The sequence below is a fragment of the Rhea americana genome, unplaced genomic scaffold, assembly GCF_003343005.1.
Source record: "Rhea americana isolate MKP2758 unplaced genomic scaffold, rheAme1 scaffold_181, whole genome shotgun sequence".
Lineage (NCBI taxonomy): Eukaryota > Metazoa > Chordata > Aves > Rheiformes > Rheidae > Rhea > Rhea americana.
In genome coordinates this window covers 1,847,295-1,868,975 of record NW_028185939.1, presented here as the reverse complement: position 1 = coordinate 1,868,975, position 21,681 = coordinate 1,847,295, and the positions used below count along the sequence as shown (strand labels likewise).

The 21,681-nt window shown below is 46.9% G+C and overlaps 1 protein-coding gene across 4 annotated transcripts in view; it reads right to left on the bottom strand.

The window, feature by feature from the left end:
* Positions 1–3,207: 3,207 nt before the first annotated feature.
* Positions 3,208–21,681, bottom strand: part of TOM1L2 (target of myb1 like 2 membrane trafficking protein) — a 58,255-nt gene continuing 39,781 nt past the window's right edge. The window contains exons 13-16 of one of the 4 annotated variants that reach the window (XM_085301985.1): positions 19,382–19,447; positions 12,122–12,181; positions 9,554–9,590; positions 3,208–9,025 (exon numbers count right to left, since the gene is read on the bottom strand). In XM_085301985.1, coding sequence (XP_085158111.1) covers positions 8,877–9,025; positions 9,554–9,590; positions 12,122–12,181; positions 19,382–19,447 — 312 coding nt within the window. In that variant the 3' untranslated portion in view covers positions 3,208–8,876. Of the gene's footprint in view, positions 9,026–9,553; positions 9,591–12,121; positions 12,182–13,114; positions 15,386–19,381; positions 19,448–21,681 lie in introns of those variants that run through there. The other 3 variants (XM_085301986.1, XM_085301987.1, XM_085301988.1) reach the window with 3 other exon arrangements.

The following is a 21,681-nucleotide window of genomic DNA, read 5'->3' as shown; positions in this document are numbered from 1 at the left end:
CCCGGCAGGCAGCGAGGCGGCTCCGGCCGCGGGCTGGGCATCGTCCCCCGGGGCGGCCACCGACCACCCGGGCTGGGCACCGACCACCCGGGCTGGGCACTAAATACCACCTAGCTCCGGTCTGGGGGAGAGAGACGCGTGCCGGACGAGCGTGCGGGAGGAGCGGGGGGGAGGAGCCCGCCGAAGCCCCCCAGCACCTTTCAGCAGCCACACGCCAGGGCGAGGTTGGCCCAGCATGTCCCATCTCCAGGCTCCTGCAGTTCCCCAAGGCAGGAGACGGGCTGGGAACATCTGCCTTCCCTGGAAAGACAGATGTGCGGTGTGTCCCCCCGCCCCGTGTAGAGGGATTGACCCCCTACCCTGGATCTGCAGAATGCCTTGCACCGGCCCCTGACTACAGCCCTGACTGCAGCCCGGCCGGGTGGCGGGGGCASCCATGGGCCCTGTTAGGGACAAGCAGCGGATACCACAAGGCCATCGCTGCCCTCCGAGCCCTGGCCGAGCCCACGCAGCCTCCTGGCGCTCGGCAGGCACCGGGGCCCAGCCGGGGGGTCTCACAGGGTAAAGTGGGGCCACCCGATCCTGCAGAGCTGGGTGTCTTGTGTTACCACCAGGAACAATTTGGGAAATGAAAATGCACTGCAACTCTCCCGGCCAAAAAAGTTTGCCACCTTTTGCAGCACCAAACACACTCTAAAGCTACCTGTGAATTATTTAAAATTGAGTGCACCATAAAAAGCTCCCCCCCCCCCCCCGGAAGGCTTCGAGCCTTTTGAGGGGAGGCTGCGAGTCTTCGGTGGGGGCAGCAGCCCTGGGACAGGGAGGTGAAGCCAGTTGGGGCTGCGCTGGGGGCTCCGCACGCTCACCCCCGTCCTGTAAGGTCCTGGGGGAATTGTCAGGCTCCACTGCAGCGGGAGGTTTCCTGTCCCTTGCAGAAAGGCACTTACTGTGGGCAGCGGACTGCAGGAGGACGGGACGGTTTGCAGCCGGGCTCCCGAGGGCCGCRGCGGGGGCGGCGGACGGCGTCGCGTCCCCGCGAGGAACGTTAAAGCAGCCTTGCATGAGCACGAGGGCCAGACGCCTTTAATAACCCACGTGCAAGACCTGCAGCACAGCCTGCCCCCCGGGAGACATGGGAGGGGAAGAAAAGCACGCGTACACACACGCACGTAACCACGGCTTTCTTTTTGCACCGGGCAGAGAATGAGGGCTGGCCGGAGCGGGACTCTGCGGGGTCCCTTCCCCGTCCCCATCCCTTCCCCTGCGCCAGGGCCCCGCGCACGGTGCTTTGCTGCAGTCCAGGGCACCAATGCAAACAATAAACGTCCTCCGGACGATGGGGAAGGGTTAAGCAGCGCGGACGTCCGTGGGCAGGGATGGATTTGGTGGCCAATGGATGCCACGCGGGGTGGGGCGCCCCAGGGGAAGCGGGGTTGCGGGGCAGGGAAAACCCCGCCTGTAGAACCAGCGCGCCGCAGCCAATAAGCGCCGCGGCCCGGAGTGGAGTGATCCTGCATCACGGCTCAGGGCCCGCGATTACATCATGTCGCTCCTCCGGGGATCGGCCAGCAGGGCCACGTGGTTGCTTTGGAGTCACTGAGACATTTTTCCTGAGCGTAGGGTGGGAGGAAACCGCAGGAAAGAGGCAGAAAGCAAAGCAGCCTGGAGCCAGCCGGCGCGGGACACGGAGCCAGCCGGGCAGGCTCGCGCTGCTCACAGCGGGCTGGGGCGCCCGCCTGGGGCTGGCCCCGGGCTGGGAGCTCTGTGGACACGTCTGCTGCAGCCCCGAGGTGCCTGCGGGGAGCAACCCCACCCCACGCGGCTCCCCGCCGCTCCGCTGGCTCTCGCGGATGCTCGCGGAGCCTCGGCGCCGGCCAGCACGCCTTTACCCCGTGCCGAGAACAGCCCTGCCGGGAGGACTAACRCTCCCCAGGCCTGGCCTCCAGCATCCCTCATGCTTTGGTGCTCGTTTTGCTATGGCAGTGCAGTGTTAATCATTAATGTGTYGCAAACAGATTCAAACCCTCTTCTTTCCTCCACTACCTGTAACTCCGTCTGCTCCACCAGCTATCCCTTCCGGAGYGACGGCTTTAGTAAATACACAGGCAGGAGCTGCAGCACGTGGGCATCCTGGGCTGCCCCAGCTCAGGGCTTAGCCCTGCAGCAGAAGGGAAAAAGACAACTGCACGAGCGGTCACCTCCTCCCTGCACCAGCATTCAAACTCGCGGTCTCAGACGGACCACTGCCCCCCTCCCGGCAGAGCCTGCGCTGCGCTGCGCTTCGGGGCGTGCAGCACGGCACAGCCACTTGCCACGCAGGGCAGCAGAGCCGCTCTGGCGCCCCTTCCAGCGCACGGCGCTTGCTGTTTGGCAAGCGTGTGACCTAGTGCTTTTTGTGCGATTTCTGCTCTGTCAGGGCGGCAGCAGCTACGCACCTTTCTGAGCAGCACACGGCCACGCACCTACCAGAAGAGTCAGGCGCATGATCTGCGCAGTGGTAAACAAGCCAGGGCAGAGCTGCATTTAATACATGCTAATATGGAGCTACCAGGAGAGGGAAAACATCTCTCAAACCATTCTGCGCACACTCCTCCCAGAAGAGCTGCCTTTGAAAACACAGACCGTTGGTTTTGTTCTCTACATGTGAGACTGGGGATGCCGCTGACAAACTGCTCAGCTTGTCTTTGGCTGAAATGTTACCACTCTGCTTCTCCAGCGTTAGATGGCTGCTCTTCCTTTCCCTCTGCCCCTCACAACTACCACCATAAATGGGGACAGGACGACTTGGCAGTCCCTGCAGAGCGGACAGTGTCACATCAAACCCAAGAGCTGTCACGAATCTGCCAGTCTGATGTCAGCCTCAAAAGATGCACCAAAGATTTAAAGAGAAATGAATTCACCACCAGCAGTAGCACAACTCCATGCACAGTAACAAGATCTACATAAAGACACAAAAGACATCTTCCACCGGTGGAGAGCCCTTCTCTAGGTGAGAACATGTGGACCTCTCAGATGAAGGCACAGAGGGTCCCCCAAAGACGGCACTGTGCAAGAACTGGCATCACCGTGTTYGGAGATCTGACAGGCCCCCAAAGCAGCTGCAGACTGAGCACATCTCTAGGGCTCACCCTCAGGATGGCACGTTCAGGCTGGGCAGTGGAGCAGAGTGAGACAACACCTGAGAGACAGATCGATACCACCCTGCAGTTCACACTAGTAGTGTATTTATTGGAGTATCTCACATGCAGGAACCAAAGTAGAGATGATTTCTGGAACGAGTTAAACAATGGTAGATTAATACAGTTGTATCATCCTTACATAAACACTTTCTACATGAATACAGCAACGTTTTAGTGTTGAGTTTCTTTGCTTTTGTGTATTTTGTTTCTCTTTACATAGTCAATCTCTTTAAGCAGTTACATCCCCCTTCTCCCCCTACCCCATTCCCAAACAAAAAAATATCCAATATCTTCAGTAAATAAATATTATCCACTTTTATCTGAAAAGCCTACAGCTGTAATATACAGAAAAGCTATTACACAGGTTACATTTGTAGGGTTWACAATAGCTCATAATAACGTACAGAATGAGAAGCTTGTACTCATAAAAGCACAGAGCAGGGTGGGATGTTTGGCATGTGCTTGCCAAGGGCTAAAGAGAACCAGCCTAAGAGCATGGCAGGGCGCTAAACCTAGCCAGCTCTCAGCAAAATACAACCTCACCTTTCTCCAGGATGGCGGAGCAAACTGCTGCCATGGCCTGGGGAAGGCAGAAGYGGGAAGGGTGCAGTGGCACTGGGGCCAGGAGCCTGCGGGCAGAGCACGCAGCCTGCTCCAATGGCAGTGGGTGCCCCCAGCAGCTGAAGGGTTACCTCCAAGAAGGCTACAAACCCACTCACCAATTGCCTGCTTCATTATTTCCATAAAAATAACTGTCCCGAGCTGTTTTTTTTTTTCTTATTTTTCCAGGGTAGGCTCTGCAAGTCTTGCGGTTAGCATTTAGGAGGTAAACACTGACTGAGCTGGAGCAGGCTGACCTGGGGACGGAGATAGCATGAGCAGTTCTCACTCCACAGCGTATCCCAGCAGCCACAAGACCTAACAATTCATAGGACCAAAAAGACTGCTGAAAACGCTGCTGTGTTTGCTCTCCTGGTCTGCATGTCCTGTTCTCATGGCTGAAAATAGAAGAGCATTGAATAGGGGGAAGCAGGAACAGATTGCGCTGGCTGGGGCTGCCGGAGGAGTGTGGGCCCAGCTCCTGGTATGGCTTAAGGGAAGGGGTGACCACCTCTGCCCTGGGCCTGAAACCACCGCCTGCATCTGTTCTTCCACCACTGGAGGGAAACATCTCGCCACCACAGCCAGCTCTGCACAGTCCTCCATTTAAAAGTGGAAACAGTCGATTTATTCCACAAAAAACCTGAACAAACCCAAACAAAACAAACCCCCCAACCAAAATCCTTCTTCAGCTTAGAAGGATAAAATGAACCCTGAAAATGCAAGAGCCTGAGCTGATTTGATCAGTATATTTCAGAGATGGAGGCTGTGATAATCAGAAGGGGAAAGATGTGCTGGGGGCTATGTGAGGGTCCCTGTATGGACCACTCCCCGTACTTATACTGTTCTCTTTAAGAAAAAACATGCTATGTCTTTATGAGCTCTTCTCCTATGAGCCTTGCCTACACACTAAACACCCTAAACGTCTGTACAGCACATCGTTATCTATCACACCTGCCAGAGATGCAGCTGAGATCTACATGAAACAATTAAAAAACCCCAACGGATATATTTAAATAGAAACCATTCATTTCTTACATCTCAGCACACAAAGGGTTAACAGGAGAGGTTAAAAAACATACTGGAAAGAAAATATATTGACAAAATAAATATTTTTACCTAGAACAGAGTATTATTAGAACTTACAGTGGATCTCAATAATAATTTAGTGTCATTGAGTGTCAAGCTGTGATTCCTAACAGGCCTAGAAAGCCTTGGGATGTTATTTCTTATGGAAAGTAGTTCAAACTGCAGCTCCATCCCTCTTCTCACAAGCATCAGAGCCACACATGTTCTCTGCCCACTTGCACAGAGGAAGCATTTACAGTGAAAGCTCAGGAAGAATAAATCAAGAGGTCAGTCTTCCGGGAAAAAAAAAAAAAAAAAAAAAAAAAGCCCTTCCCTTTCCCCTGAACAGTTTCCACTGCTCAGGTTTTTGCAGACCACCACAGGATGGGGAAGATGAGAGATCCTGATACAGGATATTAGGGAAGCTGTAGTGTAGCTTTTAGGTTTATTAAAGAAGGCTTGGGCTAAACTGTCAGTTATGCTGCATGCTCAGTTCCCTTCGGTGTCTCCTGCCCCCCGACACGCTCAGCACCACAAGAGCTGATTCGGGCTCCAGATCTAACTCGCTCCAGCAATACCACCACCTACCACTCACTTCAGAGCTCCCAGGAGGCTTGTGGTAGAGGCTGTGCTTAYACCAGGCCCATCGAAGGTTGCACCAGGAATATGTTTAACGATCTCCTCCAGGCTGAGCGCACATCTCCCAAAGAAGGAATCTCCCGAGAGCTGCCCTACATCCGCCACAGCAGCCGCTTGTGCCGGCAGCASCTGCTGCCCCCAGAAAACGGTGCCCTCGCTTCCCGGCGGTGACGCAGGATGTCAGCAGGGACCGCACAGCGCCCGAGGTTATGAGCGCAGGAGAATCCTCTGACTTGTCCCTACACATGCCGCCCATCTCCGCTCAGCGCCAGCCATCTCTCTCCATTTCCTTCCCCAGTCAGAGGGAGCAGTCAATCACAAACAGCTCTACAAAAGCTTCAAAGAAAGGCCCAGACTCTTTCTAAAGCATCAGCTCGAAGACACAGGCCAGGCTTAGCATGACAGAAAGAGGGAAGGTTAGCCGCCTCCACCTCCCTTTTTCTTTGCTTAAGGGTGGGGGAAGACTTGCAGTAAATCTGCTGGCAGTGGGGCTCTGCAGGGGGGCTCCAGTGACAGCACCAGCGATATCCTTGCCACTCAGTATCATTTGACAGTATCCCCATGCCTGAGCAATGCGATTATCTCTTGGGACTTGGCAGGGAAGCTGGATTAACATGCTTAGAATCACCTGATGTGGCCATTTACAGGGTCAAGGATTTAGAAAAGAAAATACACACTTAAGACGCCCACAGAGCTTTTTGCATTGACGGGAATACCAACAATTCATCTTTTGCTGGCAAGACTGCTCAGGCAATCACCAGACACCGTCTGAAATGAAATCAGCATCACAGTGGAAGTTTCCCCAGTTTCCTGAGGGCTTGTGGCCACATTTGACGTGTTGCAGAAAGCAGMGTCTGGCAGGAGCTGGCAGTGGGGCGTCTGGCAACCAAATCCTGAGCTACAGGCACACCTCTCGTTAACCAGAGAGTGAGCAGTGTATGAGGGCAGCAGCGCACACATGCAACCAACTGGCCTTCCAAGACAGACTGTCCTGGCACTTACATGAGCCACAARGATGAAACAGAGAGAAACTCCCTGCAGAGTCATGCAGTAGGACTTAAGCTGAGGGGGAAAGTAACTAGGTGGGGAGAACAGCCAGCTTCCTCCTCAAGCCATCTCCATCTTTACACTAGTTTTTCTTAGCCCACTTGCAAGCCATGCTACTTTCTGCTTAGTGCAGAGCAGACAGGAAGCAGTGAGCTACAGAGGCGCAAAGAGGTGCTAAGTCAGCACTGGGGGGTGCCAGTGCAGCCTTGCCTGGGCCCAGCTACATACAGAGAAATCCAGGGAGAAAATGCAAGTAGGGCAACACAGAGGAGAGGATGAACAGGGACAGAGTGATATCTGACCTGGGATTGCCTGGAAAACCTGTACGAACAACGCCTCCCTCCAAAGATGAATGTAGCAGCTCTCAAAAACCAACATGCTGCAAACCATGTTGGCCATTTGGGAAGAGGTTATATGTGTCGCAACCTACCAAAGGATGGAATACCCTAGAGAGTATGTTACCAGCTGAAATAACCACTTTCAGATAAAAGCGTCTATCACTTTCGCGTCAGCTGTTTAAAACTAACATTCAGGAAACTGGTGCAGGAAAAAGCAGCTTTAGTTGAATCTAAACACAGTTCCCCATAAATACAGTTAAAACTGTGGCTTCTTCGTCTACAACTTCTGAGAGAGCCTGACACACATTAGCATCCCAGGAAGCTCAGACATGCCAAGTCAGAACAAAGTGGCTGGCTGCCTAAGACAACTCGTGCCCTGAGGAACAGGGGCTGGAGTGCTGCTGAGCAGAGCGCTGCCTCCATGGGCGTTCATCTGATAAAGTGTCTCTTTGTCAGGATAGAAGATACACTCTGCCACACAGTGTTCAGCTCTCACTTTGATCCTGCCATCCTGTGCCACTGGCTTCCCACCAAGGAACATGCTGGGGGACACACGGAGGGCTCGAGTGCAGTGTGGCCTGTCTWCTCCAGCTCCGTGCGTCAGCCCAGCAAGGCAGAGACACATGGTGGAAATTCCTTTTGGCAGCTCCAGGAGGAGCAGCGTTATCAGCCGTGCCTCTGGCAAGCAAAGGAAACGTTCTTGAACTAGAAAGCAGAAAATAGCCCCTCAGGAGCTGGGTGTTACAGAGCGGCAGAGGTAACAAAGGACACTCCAGAACTGCTTGGAATCACATACAACACGGCCACAACCATCCAACGCTTTCTCAGGCCCCAACCTGGAAGGAAATGGAGAGTTTCACCTCTAGCACAGACAGCCACTGAACTGGCTAATCCCTCCACAGGCAACCCGTTCCCTCAGGATTCTCACACAAGCCTGGGTAGAGTTTGCCCCTCTCTCTCGTACCTACGACCAAGAACGARCACATCAATCCTACCAGGCACGGCAGGGCATCCAGGAACCTCAGTTCACAGCCAGTCCATGAGCAAATCCCATCCATTTGCACGGATGTTATTTACAACAGTTGAGACAAATGCTGAGCTGTACAGTCACTGAAGAAGGAATTTAAGGTAAGGACAAAATAATCTAGCTATTTTAAAAGGCAAACACTCTAGAAAAAATCCTCATGTGAGTATGCTCTCCCAAAGAGCAAAATGCTTCATGCACTAGAGTTACAGCATCCATTTAGCCCAGTGTTTTTCATCCTTGTCAACTGCCAGAGCTACTAGACACGGCCAACAGACTGCTTTCAAATTAGAGCAAGCCCAGATAAAACACAAGGAAAAAATACCCTGTGATATTAAGAATATGAAGTGTAGCACAAAGTGGGGGAAAACGACCACCATATGGTACTAGGAGATGTGTGAGTGGGAGAGTAAAGGATTTTGACTTGTGAAGCACATGTTGAAAGGAGAACAGTTGTTCCTTGCTGTCGAAACCRACACGAAAGCCAATACATTAACATTTTATCTAAAAATAAAGACACACTCCTCCCGAACATTCCAGCTCAGTCAATTACATGCTGATCGACAGAGCAGTCTACTTGGCAGGACCTGCCTACAGAAGAGGATGATCCCTATATAAATTGAAGGGCAAGGCTGCTCTCTCCCCTCTAGGCTTTTGTTTCAACACAGTCTGACGTACTCATGCATTCTAAAGGGGTTTTCAGCATCAAGAGCTGGTTTTGTGCAGTTGGGATAGGAAGGAGGGGATTAAGCGAGTGCTGGAGAATCGTGGTCTGGCAGGAATAGTGTTGGACTTAAATAGAAAGAGTCAGCCTGTGGGGATGGATTGTTTGAAAGAGAGAGAGAGAGAGAGAGAGAAGGAGAAGCAATCTATGAAACCAGGAGGGGAAAAAGGTTGTTGTTAGCCAAGTACTGTGAGAGGACGAAGTGGCCGTACAGCAACATTCTTCTGCAGAGCATGAGGGGGAGCTAAGAGCAATCTTCACAGTGCAAAGAGGGCATCCTCCGAGCGCTCTTGCTTTTTCCTGCTGGAAGAATTTGTTGGAGGGCTGGGGGCTTCCAGGGGAGGGGATGGTAGATTGGGAGCCATCTCCGCTGCTTTGGCTCGTTCTTCTAAAAATTTGTCAAACTCTGCAAGGTAAAAACAAGGAAGACAAGTAAGAACTTTGGCTGTACATTTAGCCCCAAAGACAGAGGTTAGCAGGGTCTAAAAATCCAGTGCCTGGTGCCACGCTGGGCCATGCCCTCATGCACACACACTTGTACAATCTGACTTCCTCAGAAAAGGGTACAGATGTCCTTTGAGATACTCTAGTTCAGTCAACACAGACAATCAAAACCCACATTACTTCATCGGCTGGGACAGAAGCAGGGAAACATCATTCCAAAGGGCTGAGCAGCTCAGGTATGCATTCTTCTTGGCACAAACATGGTACACAGCCCAGTGAAGATGGCAGGAAAGCATGTAAAGCTGGAAGGGTTCCTAATACAAACAATAACATTTTGCTCTGAAATACTCTCCTCCCTTTCCAAATGCAGCAACATTTGTTGTGGAACATCGGCCTGGGAGAAGTCAGCATCTCAGCAGGGATCAAGGCAGGTAACGCAGCCTGCACACTAACCCAGGAACAGCTCATAGCCATGGGTACCTCTGCTTACCTTCACTGGTCACTCCTTCTTCCAACTCTTCTCCTTTCTGCAATTGGAACAAAAAAGCATATATGAACACACAGGCAGCACTTCACTATTATCCTCTACACACATTTAAAGCAACTGGACAGTTTCCATCACTCGTTTTTACACAGTAACTATTTGAGCAGAGTGACCTAGAGAAATCACATGGCTCCCATGTCAGGGCACCAATGGTGACTGACATTTCACTGTACTGCAGAGCAATGGGAAGAATGCTAGAGATGCTTCTGAAGATAGCTGGTGGCATCCGATAGCTATGGTTTCCCTGTTAGACCGAAGTGACAGTCCAACTCTGTTTCCACTTCAGAAAATAGGCCTGGTTCAAAACTGAGTTGCATGAGCCATACAAACACTTTACAAGATGCCACTTTTTCTGTCATACAKTCCTTTAAAAAGCCAGTACTGGCTGGAGGCAAGAAACTGATGGGCAGTTAGCATACGTCCATGAGATACAAGGGCTGAGAAGCCACGGGGTCACTGCATTTCTCTCAGCTGTGWGCATTTCAACATGTGAATTCACTGCAGTTCTTTAACATGGAGATTAAATTTAGTCCCCGGAGGTGGCACAACTGTCATCCTATTAGGATGTTAAAAATGGACTACAACACTACTTAAAAGTCTCAAGCTGAACCTACTTTGACATGCCCTGGCCTCCCTATCAGGAGAATGGGAACATAGTGATGGGCCTCACAAAGGTGTTTCATGCCTGAGAATTAAATATCATCTAGCATCTAACAGCTTTCCACTGTACAGAAGTTTCCAATGGTATACAGAGCAGCCACTGCTTCAGAAGCACATGTACTGTTTGTTCCACCGTACTCCAAAAAGGATACAGAAAAAAATAAAGTTTAGCTAACCTAATCTGTAACTTGTTCAGCTGGGAAGCAGGGAGCAGAAATGAACCTTTAACAAAAACAGGAGCGGGGAACCCAGATAGAAAACTAAAAATCCAATCCAAAATTTCTCAGAGAGTACCTTTATCCATGTATGGTTATGATGGGTCACACTGGTACTAGGGAGAAGGAAACTTAGTATAGCTGTGGCCAGAGAGCAGCTGATACTCAGGCTTGGTCAGGTATCTACCCTGCACTTCTGTGCTTTGCTCATTTTGAACAGTGTTATCTAGGGCATGACAAATGTACAGAACTACCTTGACATCCCTCTGTAAAGATTTTCACTCCCGCTAAATTAATTTAAATGGTAAAGGCAAAAGTTTGCTGTTTAAGCAGAGAGGATATGTTACATTTACTGGATTTCTTTAAAAAATGAGGCTAGCTTGTAATTAAATCTGAAAATGACTGTCTGTACTGCGGCCTGAAAATACTGCCTGCTGCTGAAAATCAGTGATGTTTTAAAGATGACGTTTAAAGACCAATCTATCAAACCTAAACACTGAAACCCAGGATTTGCTGAAATACTTTAAATGGCGTTTGAGAGTGGGAGCCTCTTCCTCCCTTCCACACAATCAGCCCATGCGGGGCTCGAACAAAGGACTGACATGTCGGAGCGTGTCCGTAGTTCTTCCGCCAGGAGCCGGGGAGCCGGGCCCAAACCCTGCAGCTCCTGCCATGCTGCTGCCCCGGCAGGAGGTCGAACAGGCAAGAGCAAAGGGCTGGAGGAGATCTTCAGGAGCAGGGAGTTACTTGGGGGCAATCTCTGAATTTGTGGGAACTGATGAAGGAGATGGGGTCTGCGGATATGGTGACCACAAAGAAACACTTCAATTCACTAACGCTGTGTTTAAAAGAACAGTTTTGAATGCAACACACCACCCCTCCTCAAAATACACCCCGTTAATTAAAGCCAGGGGGATGTGCATTAAAAACAGAACTAAATGAATGCATTCTAGCTGAACCACTGCTTAAACAAGCGTGTATAGGTACAGCAAAACAAACTCCAGATTGATTCAAAAAGCTACTTTTAGTTAAAAGTCTTTGGCTGGTTTGTTTGTTTAGTAATTGCCAGACAATAATCTTCTAGGAGAAACTAAAAGTTACAAATGTTGAAGGGATGTTTTAACAAATTTTCATTAATATTATTATTAAACATGTCAAAATTTCCTGATGACTGATTTGAACAAACACATCTCAGTTAGAAAAGAATCTAAGCTCTGATACAGCATGCTCTTAAAAGCATGCCTAAAATTAAGCATGTATTTAGCTGCTGCAGAACTAATGCAACTTTAAGCATGTGCTTAAAGTCCCTTGGAGAGCACAGGTAAACTTCAGCAGATATTTAAATGCTTTTTTACATGGGAATCAGGAATGTGCCATTTCTGGAATGTATGCAATACTGTGATGCTAAAATGGAGGAGTGAAAATAAAACAGCTGTGAAAAAAATGTTTCGATTGTACTGCTGGACAAAACCTTATCTCCACCTACTTCTGTATTTCGCTCGAAGGGAAATAAGGTATAGGATTTGGAAGTTTCACTGCCTCCCTGCCTCCCACAGAGAAGCACCAATAACTTAGCAGTGTATTGAAAGTTATCCGTACAAAGTGCCCATGGGAAAAATGAAAATATAAAGAGTCTCACCAAGTCGGTACTGAGCCACTCCTCAATGTCATCCATGACAGAGGACTGTGCAACAGGGATCTAGGGAGTGCAGCGAGAGAACAGCAAGGCAGGCAAAAACCAAAACACATCCACAATCATGGCCACAGAGCGATGGAAAACGCCAGAAATAAGATTGAAAACAAAACAAAAACAAAGATGTAAGATGTGCTGGAAAAAAAAAAGGCAAACAAAATATAAATGGCATTTCAAATAAAGAAACACTTGGAAAGGAAATTATGACCAACAAGGCTAACAAAACCAAGAGAAAGATTACGGGGAATGACGTGACTGGATGCCAGCGTAAGATGGGTAACTTTCCGACCACATATTAAAACCATCAAGATGGACTGATGATTCTAATCTTGATCGTGAAAAGCTTTTAAGGGTAGAATATTGGATATCAGTTAGGTTTCGAAATGTTAAATTTACACACTTCTTTTTAATGGTTATTAGCCACAATGAGGGGTTAGCAAAAAGAGGGGCTCAGAGTCTTCAGAGTTTATAAAGGCGATTTGGATTTTCTCTGAAGGTGTCCAGAGCTGAAGATACACAGTTGTGTTTCCTTCCAGATCTGCCACGGCACCACGGCCTTACTGAACCTTGGCACAGCAGTTTAAAGCAAAACCGTGCCAGCTCGCCGGCCCCACTCTCTGCCGAAGGCGGCCCTCTTGCAGCAGAGGTGGCAGAGCCGAACGGGTGCCAGCGCCAAGCGCAGCGTCTCAAAGGCGAAGGCAGGGAGGAGGCCGGGGCAGTAGCTCCCGGGCGAGCCGAGGGAGGAAGCCCACCGCACGTTCCTCTCGGCTCCTGCTCCAGCGCAGCAAAGCCTTCGCGCGCTGCAGCGAGGCTCAGCGGAGCATGCCTGGCAGTTTACCAAAAAGGCGTGAARGGCTTGCCTCTCCTCCTGCGATACCACCGCAAGCGCCAGGCTGCGCAGCTGTGACAGGCAGAGCAGACACAGCACGCTGAGCGCTCAGCACAGCTCGCTCCAGGCGACCGGGCCTGCAAAGGGAAATTACTACSTACTAGATGCAAAACTTCCTGACGAACTACACCGCTTAAACATAACAGGCTATGGGAGAAGTAAACAGGAAAACACCACAATTTATCCAGTAAGGACAGCCTGGAAAAAGCTTGGAAAACAATGTCAGGCATCCAGGTTCCAGGCCAGCACATGACAGCTGAGCTGCTGGACTGGGAGCAGAGAGACCTTGACAGTGCTAGAAAAGCTTTAGGAAGAAACAGTGCCAGAGGTTGTCCAGAGTTTTGCCTGAAAGCTCTCATGGGAAGAAGAGCTGACAGAGGCTTTGCAGATGCATTTACTGGGGGACGCAGTTCTCCCAGGGACTCGTAGTGGAGGAAGACAGACGGACACTGAATTACAGAGGCAGTGGTGCAGGCTGCTGCTGCTCACAGGCCTCCTCAAGATCATTTTCTTCTCATCTAGTGGCCTTYGGCTCTAAGGAGGTCATTTAAGTCTTTGCTTGAGGCGAGGGCTGCTGAGAAAAGATAGTCATGTCAAGGGGCTAGAAAACCTGGGCTCATCTACAGCTGGGGGAACTGCAGCACCTCGCTCCAAGGGAGGCACCATACAGACTGCTCAGCCCCATTAGCCTGTCATGGGCTAGATTTCGGATAACTCTCTTTTTTTTTTTATGTGCAATAAAAAGTTGAATCACATGTACAGTGCTAACACAGTGTGCTGAAGTTGCTGCAAGCTGGCCAGGGTGGCTATTAGCAGGAGGAGGGCTCTGTGCACATCTTGCAGCACGTTTGTTCCTGAGGACAAGCTGCATCTTGTAGAACTGATTTGTTAGTTTAACTTTGAAATACACTGGCTTCAGGGATACAAAACAATGCATTTATTCAGCCTACAGCAACCTAAAAATTACTGCTGAAGTTTCAGCTACTGTCTCTCTCATATTACTTAACACTGCACACAATAATTAATGCACTGGGAAGTGCAGCCTTCAGAGTACGCAGCTCAGAAAGGTACCTAGGCTTCTCTAAAAAAGATACAAGCAAGTATGCAGGGGAGAAGGAAAATAGTATCTTCTTTTCCTATTCTATGAATAAGTGTAGCTGCTCTAAAAAGCGCAGTGGTACTGCAGCTCCCCTATTAGGAGGAACAGGAATTCAAATCTTGGTTATCCTGAAAACTTTACAGATGCCCTGGCAAGTAATGGATTCCCGAGAATCGCAACATTCCAACCCTGCAAGGAGTCCTCTAAAACACTTCAGCAGTTTGGAAGTCTAAGCTGCTCTGTTTTGTAAGGCTATAAAAAGAWATCAAAAGAAAGAAATTTTATTTTACAGACAGACCTGCTTTATATGACAAACAAATAAAAACCTCAGAAGTGCAAGAACACTTCTTGCAGGTCACATATAAGAAGTACTAAGAGTTGTAAGATAAACATTTGAGCATGTCAGCTACTTTTTTTTCCAGAGTTGACCTTTAAAAACATTTCCCCCCATCTTCTAGCACTTTCAACATGCTTATAGAAGAGCCAAGGATTTGCATCCATTGCTCCTTCCACAGTCAAACTGCCAGTTTACTTTCCTCAGATTCTGCACCCCACTCTTCCTATAAAACATCTGTTGAATGTATTGGGTTTGATTTGTTCAAGAATAAAGAGGGGGGAAAAGAACTCTCAAAAGTAACTAGACATTTTAAAATGTTTTAAATATAATATTTTACTATTTACACTTAATTTGAAACTGACCACACACAGAATTTTATTTTTTTGCCAGTCAGCTGTGTACTTGGCAAGCCTTCCCCTTTCCAGAAGTCCTAAATTCAAGAATGCAGAGGGGAGTTTTGTCAAGATTAATTCCCTAAAGCTCAAGAGAAGCAATGCAAAAATAAATTAGCTGTTTTACACATTAAAAAAGACAACAACTTCTGAGAACAAACAGCAGTGGCAGCCACAAACTAAATGGAAATGGCTCCAAAATGGGATAGTGTCTTGTTAATACTTCGATTATGCAAGCATACACGGTCTAGTGAAGCTCTCGGTCTTGGCACGACAGCTCCCTAGATAGTCAGTGTTGGCAGAAAGAGCTGTTTTTATAAAGATTGTGATTTCTTTTTTAAAAGTCTATACATTTAGAATGTGGAAATTAAGTCATAAAATATTTCAGTATACTTTAAATAACTCGTTTTAATTAAAAGATGAAGTACTGGTCGTTCAAATTCCTTTTCTTTCTTCTTTGGAAAATCCTACCAATGGGGTCCTCTAAACAGTCCTAAAAGGGAAATGGAAAAGGACGGCTAGGAGAACAAAGGCGAGCTTTCAGTCCCACAGAACCCACAGGAACCTGGAACTCAAGTTCATACTTATCTAAGTTAGATTGTGCTGTGTTTTCACTAGTGCTCAAAAGCCAAAGAGTATTGCCAATGTACTTCCTCATAAAATCCAATATTCCACCCTTAAAAAGACAGTTTGAGGTTATTATCATCACATTTTATTTCTATTAAAAATGATCCCACTGGAAAAGAAGCAGGTATGAAATGACAATTCAGGTCTCTAGGTGATCTCATTAATGTTCTTAAAATGTTTAACAAGGTTCATGCTAATTGTTGCTAGAACACTGCCTTGTAGTAGCTTAGTTAATTCACTTCTTTCCAGATATTTAACGAAGCTGACACCAATACTTGGTTGGCTGCTATCCACCTTCCCCCTTAGTTAGCAATAGGAAAAAAACGTCTGTCATTCCTGTGGTAGCAGAATTAGAGCTCTAAGATGCATGCTGTCTACTCCAGCTTACTACTACAGTCCTATAATCTATTTAGGGCTGTTGTGATCTTGAAATAGCTTCCTGGCCTCAATATTAGAACACGTCTGACTTCACATGCAAGGATTTAATTAGCTACTTGATTACTTGTAACTGTGTTTACACATCACATAGATGGGGAAGGCAAAAGCTCAGGTGCAGCATGTTCCCCAACACAGCTTGATGTGCCCCTGCAACAACCAGCCAATCTGGATCTGATAGGCAAGTCCAGACAGCTAAAGCCTTCACACAGAGTATCAGACTTGTCTCTGTAGAGCTCCATAAAATATAATGACTTGATGGATAATGAAACTCACGTGATCTTCAGAACAAGAGAACAAGCCTGCTTGCCTTCAAAAGAGAGAGAGATCCTACCACATAGAAGAAATAAGATCTTCAGACGTTTATTTCTCAGTTTGTCCGCAATTCAAGTCATTAGTCTCCAAGAAGATGGCGTATTTCAATAGTCTCATGTTACTCAAGCCATTTCCACATCTTAGATCCTATATCTCTTTATTGAAGGCAGACATGGCRGCATCCCACTCTGATACTAATTAACAACATCTCAACAGAGGCTTCATTTAATCTTTATTCATATATCTTTACTATGGAGAAGAATCTGCTCTCTGGCCAGACAGGTTGGTGGCAGTCAGGATGTAAGGCAAAAAACCTGTTTGTATCATCTTCTGTGAATTCTGGTTCAGTTTTTCTGACACTGTCTCAAATAATGTCTCTCCCGACATGGTGAGCTGAGCAACATCTGCTTCTCACTTTGATAATAAATATACAATTGGCATGTGAGCAGAGTAAGAGATTATTTTAGTCTAGATATTCACACAAACTCAACAGCTGCCCAAATTCATGACAAGGGATCCTGGAATTACATGCACTAAAATGTGGTCCCCTGATGTTAAAGTCTGTGACTGAAAGCTGCTGATACCGACCTTTATATGACACCTGCATGATTTAATTTATTAGCAAGGACCCAGACCTTACAGTGTAAACAGATCTTTTACTGAAAGAGCTTACGTAACATCTCTAAGTAGAGTTATTCACATTTGAACCAGGAGTGTTTTCTGTAGCTATAATTATGTCCACACCAGCTTTGAAGGTATCACTGGAGTGGACACCAGAGTAGATCGTTTCTTCACAGCCCTGGCATTACATTGCTAACAAAACTGAATTGTAAACTAAACTGAAACAGAAACAATGCTGCCAAATTCACCAGGAGAGTATGCACTGAGCCCTGAATGAGCCTCCTTCTGCAAAGGCATGCTGGTGAACTGAGACACGTGGCAAAGGAGTAGGAAGAATTCAACCTGAAGCTTAAAAGTACCATGATTTGGAAGAATATCAGGTCACAAGGGATGTGAATAACACTTTGGTAGGATTTTTTGAGAGGAAGAAAGTTGGTGGTCTTACTGTTACAGGCACAGTGTAAGCTCACTTTCTCCTCTTTCCCCCTCTCATCTCAAAAGTAGAAAAAGTTACCAAAGAATTTCAACATCAAGTTCATACCTGGGATGATAGTTATTCCACTTATATTGCAAATGCTATAAAGCTGAATTAATAAATATGGTTAAGAACTACAGCCAGTTAGGAGAGAAACAGAGTTAATGATTAGTTTGGTTTTATTTTAAGATACTTCTCTCTCCTACTTAGCATAGAAACAAGGATGACAGGTTTGTAAGAGCAGTGACTGGCTGGACAACCAGACCCCCTTCCCTCCCCAAATTCATATGCCTCCATGAATGCTGCAGTATCCCTTTTCCAGACTGAATAACCACAAGCCAATGAACGAATATTGCGTTTGTTTTTTTAATAAAGCAGTGGCGTGAGTGGTGTGAACAGCAGGGGTGCCAATTTCATGCTTCCCTGCTCTTGTAAACAGTGGAAAGGCAAAGAAGAGGAACTAACTCAATCACTGGATTATTCATTATGGATGAGCATCTAACAGTGGTATAGCACATCTCTGGCTGCAACAGAGCCACYGAACAGCAAGAGCCTCTGTGAACCACAGCCTACGGTATCAGAGGCAAAGCAGGCACCGCTCATTTTACAGCTCTTTCACTCTCATGTTACGAGCCGTGGGTCTCTGACAGACACTGAAATGAAACTCTGGCTCCCAAGGAAAGGTAACTGCAGCTGGGTTTACCTACATGTGCTAACAGGTACAGAGCCATTTTTGGATGCTTGAACAGGCAGACAGATATGACTACTTATATATAAGAACGTATCCAACCACTGTGCATGCACCAGGCATATTCTTCAGACAGATTCACAAGCTAGGCCTCAGAAATAATCTGTATTAGATCTAAATCTAGAAGAATAAATGAAAAGAGTTTGACAGAGTCAGTTTGACAGATTATAAACTCAATTTTCTCAATCTTAACTTTGGGATAGGTTTCTCTTTCTCAGTGTTGGGCAATTTAGTTTGGGAATTTCAAGGTGCTCCCTAGCAGTGGTCCCATTCTGCAGGCCCCTGATGCCCAGTCCCCACACTGCAAATTTGCCCCAGCCCATAAAGGAATTGTGAACTGCATATTTTTTAATTCAGCTACAGTCACAAAGATGGTGTCAGAAGGATTTTTAGGACTTGGTACAGGTAGGTCACATTATTTGTACTACTTTCAAACACCTAAAATGATGGATTATATAGCCCAAGAATTCAAAATTGKTCTTAAAACTTGGCTTTAAGTTTACCTCCTTTCTGACTTCTGCACTTGAGACATGTTTTYGAATTTTTTTCTGCAGGCATGTTGTTGAACAACAACTCCAAACAAGGTCAGAATGTGCACAAATTCAGTGACCTCCAGAAGCTCGAATTTTACCGAAACACTGGCATCATTCAGCATAGGAATTAAATCCTTAGAATCAGAAACACTAATATACCTTTTGGAGTCTGAAATCTAATGCCCAGTATAATTCCCTAATTGAGGCAGAACATGTCAATCTAGCTAGGAGTCCTCCCATCCTTTTCTTTCCACGTAGAAGCAACCTAACACTACGCAATCCAAGTAAGTATGGTATGATCCCACAACCTCCACATTTCTTCTAGATCATGAAGTTAAATGTTGCCAGAAGGAGCTGCTTTAAAGGCATCTAGAAAGTGTCCTCTTTATGAATAAGATACATGAGACTTGTGTTTATCCCTTGAAAAGTGGATACTGCATAAGTAAATCAAGACAGTATAAGGAACCAGCAGGATCCTGGGGCTTGTTCTGAAGGTGATGTCGGCTCCTGCAAATGATTCATTTGATTACAGGCCTTTGTGCTGGATAAACCAGCAATTGGTGCAAATCTTTCTCTTTGTCCCAGGTAATGATGTAGGTGAGAAACAAACTCCTTGTACTGTCTGATTTGAGGTGGTTCAGTAGGGTGGGATGAGAGGTGAATGGAGGATGGTTATTCTAGGTAAAAAAGGACTGGGGTGGGCAGTAGGAATCGCTTCACTGGTGAAGTCCTCACCATTCCTTGTGTAATTAGCCACTTGTCTATGGGCTCCATGTCTGAGTTCCCACCTTTACCTCTCCTCTGTGTTGAGAACAGAAAGGTCCATAAAGAGAGAAACCACAGCAACACCCATGATAAAGTAATACAACAGCAGCAAGTTAAAAAGTGCACATACACACAGATACACAGAGAGCAGTTTCTGGCAAGAGCCACATTCCCATCTGCTGCCTCTCAACTCTGTCCATGGAAGAACAGGCTTCACTCTGACCACTTCACTTTACATAGACAGTTTACAGAATTTTAGCACTTCCTCCAWACTGTTATTAAAAAAAAATTGCTAAGAAGCGAGGCTAATGTTGGTCATCTTAGAAGAAGAGAAAGTATAAGATACACAACTAGCTAAAATCAGCCAGATTTCACTGAAAACCATACTGTAAGGCACAGTTGAACTTTCCTTGTTTATAAAGCTGTAATTCACAGCATACCTTACTTACCTGTTTGATCTCAACAACCAAACTCCCAAACTCTGCCTCGGACTCTAACAGTAACCTGGACAGGGTCCTGGACAACGTACTCTAGGTGACCCTGTTTGAGCAGGGGGAGTTGGATTAACTGATCTCCAGAGGTCCCTTCCAACCTCAATCATTCTGTGATTCTGTAATATGACAGCTTTAATGATGGTGTGGAGCAGGAGGGTAACTTATCACAGTCTGCTGAAGCATTCTTCTGGCAATCTTTCAAACTGGCCGTCTCTTAAGAGTGATGCAAGTTAACAGGACTGCTGACAACGCCAGCTCCCCGCAGTGGCTCGTGCAGGTTGCAAACTGTGCAGCACAGCAACACAAAGACTCTCAAGATGGTTTCCTGTTCTTCACGCCACATCCCTGAACCAGGGTCATGGAGCAGAGTGATCTCTGTAGCTCCGGAGGGGCTTGCTCAGGACTAGCAGAGCTTAGCAGTTCCAGCTCACTGGGCTGGCTCTACAGAGCCGCTTGCATGCTTATGTACCTCACTCCAAATACCCATCTTAGGTAGGATACCTCTCCTGTCCCCATTACAATAGATAATGGAGAATCAGCTACCTTATGTCTCATTTCACTACTTGTGCTGAGGAAAAAAAAAGGGGAATTACTCCAACTTTATCCGTTATCTGCATAACGTTAGAGAATTGTTTCTTGGACACCTCTCCTCCTGTTCTCTGTGGCAACAAAAGCAATTCCCAACATGGAAAAGCAATATTAAGAAAATGATGTATTTTTAGCTTGCCTTGTTTCCAGCTGCTAAATCATATTAGAAGACAGCTAATGTCATGTGACCAGCCATCTCTCCGCAGACCATTCTGAGAATGACTACATTAGAAACGTTGGATGTACTGAATTTTACCACCGGACAACTGTGCTGGAACAAGAATTGTGTGAAGAATGTGTTGCAAAGCTTTTGGCTCCTCCCAAGGGCTGTTCTTAAATTAGCTCTCTACCCAAATTAATGCATGTCTTTCATTTACTGAGCACTGCCAGATTTTTTCCCACACATGCTAGGGCTGGTAACTTTAGGAGAGTTTAATTTTTATTTCCTTTAAGAAGAGACACCACGAGCCTCACAACACTTGATAAAAAGTATTGTTTACCAATTACTGAAAGATTACATTTCAAAACAAACTATTCTGATTGCATGATACACTCACCAGGACCTTTGAAAAGAGGCTAAAAGTCTGAGCTACAACATCTCAGAACCCAAAGTTCCACAACCCATAAAGTGTCTGCTCCAAAATACTTTGACCCATCAGATTAGCTTAGACACAGCCCTTTGAACTGACAACACTTCAGGCACAGTAGCAGCTACACTGGTGTGAATGACACGTCACACTGGTGCCCCAAGCAGAACTGGCTGAGAACAAAAGTGTTAATAAATAAGGACATGACCTCGTGGCCACCRAGGGAATACATCTCTCTTGACCAGTAGCTAAATGCGAGCCCCTTTAGTGCTTGCTTTTGGTTACCTAGGAACAAAGAACAGTGTCTCAAATCCTTTCCAAGGTTCTCCCAATAACAGAGCACAGCAGCTCCATGATACAAGGTGCTTGGGGTGCAATGCTGCCTTCAGGGATTCCTGTCTCATCACCCTAACGTATTTCTGCCCCTCCCCACCCCATGCCCTCCCACTTCCCTCAGTAGTGCTGGCATGAGTGTTAGCCATCTTGGAAATTGGTCACAGGGTTGACTTTGGTTACAAATTACCTTTTTCTTTCTTTCTTTTTTTTCACCCCCTTTTTTTTTTTTTTTTTTTGACCAAGCAAAGAGTAAACAGAAAACAGA